Raw genomic sequence first — 10,822 nt, forward strand, 5'->3', positions numbered from 1 at the left:
CCATAGGCTCCTTCCACTATCTTCATATTTTTGGATTCATTTTTCTTTTTGCTTTTCCAGTTGAGTGTTTTTTGTTTCCTTTTATTTCAAATCTTTGACTTGATGTTTGGGATCCTCTACTCTACTATTGAATCTCAGTATATTATTCTTTTTTTTAAGTATATTTTATTGATTTTTCACAGAGAAAAAGGGAGAGAGATAGAGAGTTAGAAACATCGATGAGAGAGAAACATCGACCAGCTGCCTCCTGCACATCTCCTACTGGGGATGTGCCCGCAACCCAGGTACATGCCCTTGACCGGAATCGAACCTGGGACCTTTCAGTCCGCAGGCCGACGCTCTATCCACTGAGCCAAACCGGTTTCGGCGTTTCTGCAGATTCTTACTCAAGGCAGTTTATTTTCCTGGGTTTGGCAATGAGCTAATATTTGGTAAATTTAATCTATGGAATCCTGGGGGGCTAAATTAGGGATGCTTCTTCCAAAGGTTGTATTTGTTTTCCCCTAACCCATTCTGGAACCACTAGCACCATTAGAGGGTCTTTGATTAATATGGGAGTCTCCCAGAAACAGTTTCCCCACCTGGGTTGGTCCTAAGGCTTAATCTCCAGATCTGAACACTGGTGTGGACATTTGCTCCCAGGACAATCCCAGATTTCCCATTTGTGTGGTGTATACTTTTCATATTTCAGCTGACCATTTCTTTATTTTTGTTTTGTTTTATGTTGAATCTTGGTGTTTCCTGTGTTTATTTTGAGTTAGCGGTGTGTAACTTTGTATGTTGGTTACATGGCTGGCTGAGTGTTTAAATTAGTGCAAACTGTAAGGGGTATAATTTGGTGTATCTATTCAAATTAGAAATGTACATACATACTGACCTAAAAATTTCATTTTTGTGAATTTAATCCTATGTACTATTAAAAACGTAAAGTTTTTAATGACAAAGTTTTTTGTTGCAGCATTGTTGTAATAGCCAAAGGTTAAAAATAAGTGAACATTCAATAGGTCAAACAAACAAAAGCAGAAGGTGTGTTATTGTGATCTAGCATTTGTATGAAGGAGGTTTGAAAGAACATGCATTAGGATTTGCTTGTCTATGCATTAAAAAAAATCCTTGAAAGGATAGAGAAGAAACTTAACCGTTGTGAAACATTGGGTAGAACTGGATGGTTAGATGTAGATATAAATGGAAGATTGGTCACTACAAGTATAATCTTCTTTTTACTTCTAAAGTTTTTAACCATGTCACTATTATTTTAAAATTAAATGAATGAAAAATTATTTTCACTTCCTTATTAAAAAACATAAATTAATATTGGGGGCATTGTGCTCAATGAGTATATTTACTGTAATGTATCTAGATTGAATTACTTTGTAGTAGAAAGGACTATTACTTTGTAGTAGTCCATGATACTGACACAGATATGTCATTTGGTCTGGAGAACTTGAAAGCATATATGGCTGCTTTACTTTACAGGTGAAGAAGACAAAGATAATACTGCTACCGCTGGTTTGTTATACAGTGAAGCTGACAGATGTCCAATATGTCTTAATTGCCTATTAGAGAAGGAAGTTGGTTTTCCAGAAAGCTGTAATCATGTCTTCTGTATGACCTGTATTCTTAAATGGGCAGAGGTGAGTTTAAATATTGAATGTTAAATAAATATTAAATGTTACTATATTTGTTTCCTACCATGATTTCATTCCACCTAATCTAAAATGACATTGCCTTTCACAAATTATTTCACAGTAATATGTGTTCCCCTTACTTTGGGAAAAAATTCCCTGTATTATTCTAATTCTGTCAGTATATTTTCCTCCTTTTATTTTTTTATTCAATTTTTTGTTCTTTTATTAAAAAAATTAAATGCATATCTTTAAAAAAAGAAATTTAACCTTATAAGCATAACAGATTTTTTTTTTTCTGTTAGAATACAGTAATTCATCTTCAGTGTAACTTGACCATCTTGGGATAATAACTGTTTATTACTAATAATCACATCTTCTGTCTGCTTTGTGTTTTATATTTTTCAGAGAATTTTTACATAGATTATTTGATTTCTTCTTTTTATCAGCCTTGTGGGATAACCAGAGCAGATGTAATAGTGTCCTTCCATTTTGCAGATGAGGAAATTTGGATTTTTGCATTCTATAACTTGGCCAAGGTTCATAGCTTAAGGTGCAGAAACGAATTTAAAACTTCACTTTCTAATTTAGTATGAACTAATTTCAGAATCTGAGTTAGAGATATTACTGAATTTCTTCATAGATTTTAAATGATTAAAAACCAGAACATTTCAGATTTTAATGTATTTATTATGTTGACTCCGTTTGGGCCTACTTAAGTAGATCATGGTATTGGTACATTGAATATTCATTATAAGGCCCATTGTTATGGATTGTGAAATAAAAGTTTATTGTCATACTAATAAGGCTGTTTTCAGAATTGGTTATTTGTCAGTGTGTACATATTAGTAAAGGAGGCAGATAAAAATATTTTTAACACTGGTTACATTCAAATTGTTTGATGTCCCTAAACACATTGGAGTTAATCACTTATTTCATAATTGGGATTCCAGGGTTCTATGATTTACTTATATTTTCATTTATAGTGTGGAAAGGAGAACATAACTGAATCCTGACTATGGCTGAGGTTTGGGAGAAGGGAAAAAGATTTGTACCAATTGAATTCATAATAGTATACTTGGAAACAGTTCTGTTTAGATTAAAACCTAGACTGGTCTTTGGCAGAAAGGGATTGAGGATAGGTGAAACGGTAGTTTGGGAAACAGTATTTTTAGTTTAATTATTTTATATAATTATAAATTTCTGTTTGCAGGAGCATTGACTAACGAAATAAGAATGCTTATTTTTCTATGCCACTCAACTAAAGATTTCATCTGTGATGAGTTCAGTGCATCTTGGTTTGCTTTGTGATTACATTTTTTTAAATAGAGATTTTTGCTTCCAGAAGAGAAGCAGTATTACTGGATGGGCAAAAGGCTTCAATTCAGTACTTTTCATAAGATTGTATTCAGTGATTACATAATTGTGAAGTTCAACACATAATCTGAGTATGTATTTTTCTCTATGAAAAGTACAGTTTATAAAATAGACACGATTCTCCATTCTTCCTTACACTCCACATGCATCTTTCACACAAACATAAGCTTTATTACGGTGTATGTGTTCTAGGTTTCTCTAGGATATGAATCTAGAGGTGTGCACTATCTACATAGTGATAGACTATGTAGATAGTGCACACCTACATAGATAACCCTACTAGACAGTGCTAAACTTATCTGTGTATATCTAGAGGTGTGCACTATCTACATAGTGAACCCTACTAGACAGTGCTAAACTTATCTGTGTTTTTAAATTGTTGAATATTTTAAAGTTGAAAATACTTGCTAACATACATAGTGTTACAATCAAAACCTTTCTTGCATGTAATATTTTCTTTTGTGTACTCCTTTGGATATAAACATTTTGTTGAAGCCAAATTGCTTTTAAAGACAGTACTTATCTGCTGTATTACCATAAATTGTGATGAGGGTGGGATGGAGGTGTCATGGTATTGTTTAAATAAAAGTAATTAACCATGAAAGTGGAGCATAAATAGAATATTCTGAATTATTTTGTTGTCCCTAATGGGGATAGCAGCCATCAAATCAGTTAAATAAACCATTAAATAGAGCATTAAGAAGAGCACAATCTACTAATAAATTATTCATTGTATATAATAAATTAATACTGGTTAACAAAATTAGTCTTTGAACTAAATTTTTAGTTTGAATCTTTTATTGGTCTGTTAAAAATTAGATGTGTTTCAAAGTATATATATGCTTTGACAAATAGAATCAGATTTTAGATTTGCTAGTCGGTTTGCTTCTTTTAAACTTTATTTTTATTGATTTCAGAGAGAGGAAGGGAGAGGGAGAGAGATGGAAACATCAGGGATGAGAGAGAATCATTGATCTGCTGCCTCCAGTACACCCCACACTGGGGATTGAGCCCACAACTTGGGCATGTGCCCTGACCAAACTGTGACTTCCTGATACTTGATAACATACATAGTGTTACAATCAAAACCTTTCTTGCATGTAATATTTTCTTACTTTTGTGTTATTCCTTTGGATATAAACATTTTGTTGAAGCCAAATTGCTTTTAAAAGGTTCATAGGTTGATGCTCACCCACCGAGCCATGCCTACCGGGCATTAGTGGTTTTTTTTTCATGACGGTTAGTTATTAAGCTCTTTTTTCTCATTTTCCTAAAACTCCTCCTGTTTTTAAAGAGAAGGCATGCAGCCCTAACGTTTGGCTCAATGGATAGAGCTTCGGCCTGGGGTCTCAAGGGTCCCAGGTTCAATTCCGGTCAAGGGCATGTACCTTGGTTGCGGGCACATACCCAATAGGGAGTGTGCCGGAGGCAGCTGATCGGTGTTTCTCTCTCATCGATGTTTCTGACTCTCTATCCCTCTCCCTTCCTCTCTGTAAGAAATCAATAAAAATTAAAAAAATAAATAAAGAGAAGGCATGCAGTTGACTTTGGATTTCAGGATTAGGAAATAAATGTCTATATTCAGAGTCTCCTAATTAGCCTGGCCTTATGCTAAGGCTTTCCTATATATTCTTTCATTTAAATCACTGTGTCAATGTTTGTCTGATATAAGACATGGATTCTGAACGCTAATTTGTTTCTAAATACCTCAAGGGACAGCCTGAAATTAAAATAATTTTTAAAAATTGATCCATAGTTTAAAATTTTGCTAATGTTCACGTTTAATAGGAAAATAGAAATCAAAGTGAGATTTACAGCAGTTGGAAATATACATAGTAAGAAAACAGTACAAAATGTATTCAGGATCATCTTCCTAGTTTTATGTGTCTTTCAGAAATTCAGCTGAGCTATTTCAAAGTTTGTACTAAAGGTTTACTGAAATATTCAGAATGGATATCAAGAACCAAAAAAGAAGGACTCATTTATGTATCTTCACGTTAACATTTTAGGCATTGAAGAAGTTGTGCTCTGTAAGGAACAAGTAAAGTTAAGGTATATAATAATCTAGTATATTTGTTTTGGACACATTCCTGAACTTTTTTTATGCTCTTAAAGTATCTATATCCAAAGTCAAAGTTAGTTTCAATCTCTTCATGGTCTAAAATTTGGGTTTATTGATTATTTAAAACAAAAGCCATGTAAGGACTTTAAAGTGATTAACTTAATCTTTAGGTATTTCATAGAATCCACTTTACCTGGGGCAAAAAGGTTCAGGATAATGGAACCTGTGGTGGCCTAAATGGCCCATATCTAATTGCTTGCCCTTGAGGAAACTAGAACAAATCCAGGTTAAGCATATTCTCTATAACTATGTTTAGTTTCAATGAATTTATAATAGGTAAGCCTGTTGGTTTATAAAATTGTAGAAATAGAATGTTGAAATAAACAAAAACATAGTATTTGACAAGTAATTAAGGAAAGTTGAAATATTAGTTAAAGCATCAGTATTAGAGCTGAGAATCTGAAACTAAATAAAAGATAGCCTTTAAACTAATGAAATATGTATAGAGCCAATACACCTCCTAAGTTTATTAGCCACTCAGAAAGTTACTTATTTTACCCGTACTGTGAGCCAAAACATAGTCTAAATATATTGAGAGTTTTTAATTTGCACACAAGTTTAACTTAGCACATTTTAAAGTTTAGTTATGCACTGCATAATGACATTTTGGTCAGCTATAGACTGTGTATATGACAGTGGTCCCATCTATATTTATAAAAGGCTAATATGCAAAGTGTCCCCTTGGGAGTTCGACCAGGAGACCGGAGTTCGGTTCCTCTCTTGACCTGCGCTGACCACCAGGAGGTGTCGTGGTTCGAAGGAAGGCCCCAGCCAGCAGCTAGGGAAAGAAGACCCTGGCCGGCAGCCAGCAGCCAGGGAAGGGAGGCCCCGGCCAGTATCTGGGGAAGGAAGACCCCAACCGGCAGCCAGGAAAGGAAGGCCCCGGCTGGCCCTGATTGCCGGCTAGGCCTAGGGACCCTACCCGTGCATGAATTTTGTGCACCAGGCCTCTACTAAGATTATAATGGAGCTAAAAAGTTCCTTTTGCCTTCAAGTCATAGCCATCATAGCATTGTAGGACGATGCATTACTCACATATTTGGGGTGATGCTGGTGTAAACAAACTCACTGCGCTGCCAGTCCTATAAAAGTATAGCACATACCATTATGTACATAATACTTGATAAGATAAACAACTATGTTACTGGGTTATAATTTACTGTGCTATACTTTTAATTGTTATTTTAGAATGTACTCTTTCTACCTATTAAAAAAGTTTGCTATAAAGCAGTATGCTGTGTTTAACTGACAGCAGTATCATATATATTGTGAATATCATGTTTCTTGAGTGCACCATTTTATCTTGTGCTCAATTTAATCTCTGTCGTTTTGTATAGTCACATGCTGTACAGGCTTACAGCCTGGGAGCAATAGGCTATAACACATAGTGTAGGTTTTCACAACAGTACAGTCTCCTAATGATGCAATTGCACTTTTCAGAATGTGTTTCCCTTGTTAAGCGGTACTTAACTGTCAATAATTAGGCGAAAGCTAGAGAAGTCTGACACATGGCTGTGGTAGTGACAACTGATTATAATTATGAATCCCTACAGACAAGAAGATATCCCCTTCACACACATACTAGTTAAGAAAATAGGGTTTATGATTTGGCAGGTTGCCAAGAAGTGGTTAAAATTTTGGCTCTTAAGAAGGTAAAGTTTGAGAACTTGGAAACATTTCATGCTTGAAGTGTTCAAGAGTTTTTACTGTATTTAAAGGGACATGCAATAATATATTGATTACGAGATTCTTGATATCCACCAGGGTTCTTTTCTCTTTTAAGAAATAAAAAATATTTTTTTATCTTTTAAGTAATTTTTGAAATGTCATTAGCTTTCTTACTATAAGCAAATTACCTTCCCTCAATTTATTTATCTCAGCCTTCCATTACATATAAAATGCTAACAGCTTCAGTTTGAGAAAGTAAGGTTAATGAAATAAAAATTGGACAGTTGGGAAAAGTATGTTTTCTCTCATGAGACTAGAAATGAAGAAAGTCTTACTATGGTGACGTACCGTTCTTGAAGATGTCAAACAACAGTATTCAATGCAGACAGGTGAGGAGTATATTCTTGAATTAATATTAAATACCAAAAATCAAAATATGACTGACATATCTTAATTAGTGATGTATTTTATATACAGATGTTCCTTTATACAGAAAGTATAAATCTACACATCATTCTGGTGATTAGATTATTTTTCAATTACAAATTCAGCAAAATTTTGTCTGAATTTATTAAATCAGTTTTTCTTAAAATGTATATTTTTCTTTATTCCTGAACCTCTCTGTTGTGTAGCGCTCTGTAAATAATAATTTAAACATACCTGTGGAGTGCTACTGTTAATCCTTACCTTTATCATTTATAAAACATTGTCAAATATATTATTTTGTTTAATATTACAAGTTGTGCAATCAGTAAGTGATTTAGGGCTATCTAATCATCATCCTTAAAGTGGGTTAGAGAGGTTAGTAGTTCTGTTTTCACCAAAACTTGAAATGTGACTAATTTTTACAAATCCCCCATTGTTTTCACCTTGTAGATTAATACTCTAGTAAAACCTTTGGTAGAACGAAGAAAATTTTTACATTGTGAACACTCATTACCTGTGTAATAGACTTTAACTTAATAGTCTATTTTCACCAGTTGGGTAAATTAATGTGTATTTCTGTATAGCCTAATTTTAAATATCAGAGTTTGTAAAATGATTTATACAGGTAGTTTACAGAATTTTGTTTTTATATTAGAAAAAGTCTTAGCTATTAAATGTCAAAAGAAATTAAGATTAAAAGTAATTCTACCCAACTGTGGTAATGTATTTTTGAGAACTTGAAAGGATTTTCTTTGAGTAGTTAGATAAAATGCTTTCTTGTGTTAATTTTCACTGATAGCCATTGTCCTTTAGGAATTCATTCCTGAAAGTTGTTATAAAGAACCACAGTTTCACTAATGTGGAATGATGAGGGCTGCCTCCAGGACTGTCTTGACAGAACTGTTAAGTGTGGTAGGGAACATGTAGGCTGACTACAGGTGAGCACTTTCTTTGGAGGTCCACGCACGCTAGGTATCTTGGAACCATCAACTTGAAAGGATAGGTCCTGGTGAAAAACTTTAAAATAAGCATCAACCTGTAATGGTGTGCATTTCTAAATCATCTTTATTTGATTTTGAACTAAGTTTTATATAATGTATTGTATTTATTAGTAGGAGAGATAGATGTTCTAGAGATTCCCATGAACAGACAAACCTTGATGTTAAACATAGATACTGAGCTTTAGTCTTTAAGCACTTACCTTTAACACTTGCTTCTCTCTCTCTAGGAGGGGCTATCTGTAGGCAGCCTTTGTGATTGAGGATAGAGCAGCAGCAGGAAGCAAGAAATATTAGAAATCAAGAATCCTGAATTCCCAAATAAGGAAGGTTTCCTGTTCTTACATTTAAATATGGGTTTGTCTGAGCTGGGAATTTACAACGCTTCAGAATACTAGGGTATGTTTTACTGAAATCATTAGGAAGATTTTTTTTTCTATCAAAATTGCTTCCTTAACTGATACAGAGCATTCACAGTAAAATGTAAATAAGCTCTGTTTTTTAAGTACACATTACAATGTAAAGCAGTGATCAAATTCTATTATATTTACTAGCTGTATCACAAAGTTGAATGATGATATTGGACTGCTTTGATTATGAAACTAATTAGATACTTTAAAAATTATTAAAATGAAAGCCATGTTGATTTAAAAGCTGAATAATTAATGAAGACTATGTTTGTTGTATATAAAGAATCAAGATGGTGAATTAATCAGGGGGTATTTATTTTTGTTGTTTATAAGTAAAACAAAATTTGGGATAATTTTCCAAAACTAAAATCATCTTAAGCAGAAAGGGCAGTTCTGTTAGTTAAAAATATTCTACATTAGTTTTAAATGAGAATTTTTAAAACCATATAACCAAAAATTAAATTAGTTTAGTGATACAAACTCTGGAAACAGATTAAATTGTCTTTGAATTTTCCAAATCGGTATCTGCTGGATCTAAGGGTGAAGTACCTTTGGAAATGCCTTAAAATTAGGGCAGTACAAATAATTTAAAAAATCTATTTGTAAAACTTTTCTAATATAGCTATTTGATCATCACATTATATATGTAATGATGGTGTCTTTGAACTTTGTGTTGAAATAGCTTATATTTTTCTTACAGTATAAATTAATAAAAATTGAAGATCTGCTTAATTTTTAAATATCTGTTTTAATTTATTGAAGTATGCTATGAAGATTAACTCAAAATAACTGAATTTCTTTTCTGTTTCTCCTTTGAAATGCTTTGCTAAACTGTTCTAAGGTCAGAAATGGATATCATCATTTCTCAGTAGCAATAGCAAAGATATTTTATCTACCCTAGGAAGCTTGTTTTCTGAGCTATTTACTTTTGTTAACTTGGAGACGATAACTTGGTTTTAAGAAATTTTTCTGATTGAGCCTGAACCAAAGAAAATCTATTATTTTCTAGTGTTGACTAGATTGTTTTTAGGAAATGTAAGTATATGCAGATTGTGATAATAGATAGCAATGTTTTACCAACTACTGCTTTTTCTTCTGTTTTCTTTCTTTTTTTACGTGATAGCAGTAGAACCTTTCAAGTGAAATCCATAGATAAATTCATGGCAATTGTGCATAAGGAAAATAAAAATAAAAAAAAAATCTTACTCAGAACCCCATTATTCAGAACAGATAAAAATGGAATGGCTCAGATTATCAGTTTGAACATTGTAAAGGAAAAAGTGCCATTTAGCTGATGTCAACAGAGGACATTTAATAAAGAAAATGGGATTGTGTAATTTCAGAGTTTTTGAAAGATTCAATACATCTGATATGGAATACATTTTTTGAACACAGAGTGGCTTTCTTTGGATCTTAGTGTTATATTTTGAAATAGCTATAATAAAATGATAAAGTTTAATTTTCATGTCATGAATTTTGCAAATTCCAATAAAAAATTATTAAGGACTCATGTCTCTTATAAGTACAAAGGTGGACAAAGAGGGTTTACAGTTCATATGGAAAAAGATGTGCAGGTATGATTATCACAATAACTTTATTAACTCCGTTTAACATACAACTGTAAACCTGCTTTTGCCCACCATGGTATATATACATCATATTGTGGTTTATTAATGGACCAAACTATTTTGTTGTTAGTCCAATAAAGCTAGTTGATGGGCTTTATACAATACTTAATATATGCCACACACTCCTCTAAGATTATTACCGTATTTGCCGGCGTATAAGACGACTGGGCGTATAAGACGACCCCGTAACATTTCCACTCAAAATACAGAGTTTGTTATATACTCGCCGTATAAGACTACCCCCTCTTCCGCACACCTTCCACACACCAAATAAAAGGTAAAACAATATCAGATTTGATTTTAACATTTTAATTTATATTCAAATGCTTATGACATGCAGGAAAACTGTCACAAGGCTGTATGTAATCAAACATATACATAAAACAGTGCAAGTTTATTACCGGTAAACATACCGGTAATTCACTAAAGAAAATACACTCTATAGACTGGTACCGTAGATGCTTCTCAGGAACACAGGCAAGCAGCCCACAACCTAGAGGGACTGTCAATGATAGAAGTAAGATAACAAATAGAGGTAGAGAGCAAGTGCCGGGCAAGTCCCTAGCAA

General features: G+C 33.2%; 1 protein-coding gene across 9 annotated transcripts in view; it reads left to right on the forward strand.

Moving 5' to 3' along the window:
• SCAF11 (SR-related CTD-associated factor 11) overlaps positions 1–10,822 on the forward strand; it is a 50,767-nt gene that overhangs the window by 2,639 nt on the left and 37,306 nt on the right. For all 9 annotated transcript variants that reach the window (XM_006755522.2, XM_006755525.2, XM_015558615.1 and 6 more), the window contains exon 2: positions 1,477–1,634. In XM_006755522.2, the coding sequence (XP_006755585.1) occupies positions 1,477–1,634 (158 nt within the window). The remainder of the gene's footprint in view (positions 1–1,476; positions 1,635–10,822) is intronic.

Source organism: Myotis davidii, unplaced genomic scaffold, assembly GCF_000327345.1.
Source record: "Myotis davidii unplaced genomic scaffold, ASM32734v1 scaffold290, whole genome shotgun sequence".
NCBI classification, from domain to species: Eukaryota; Metazoa; Chordata; class Mammalia; order Chiroptera; family Vespertilionidae; genus Myotis; species Myotis davidii.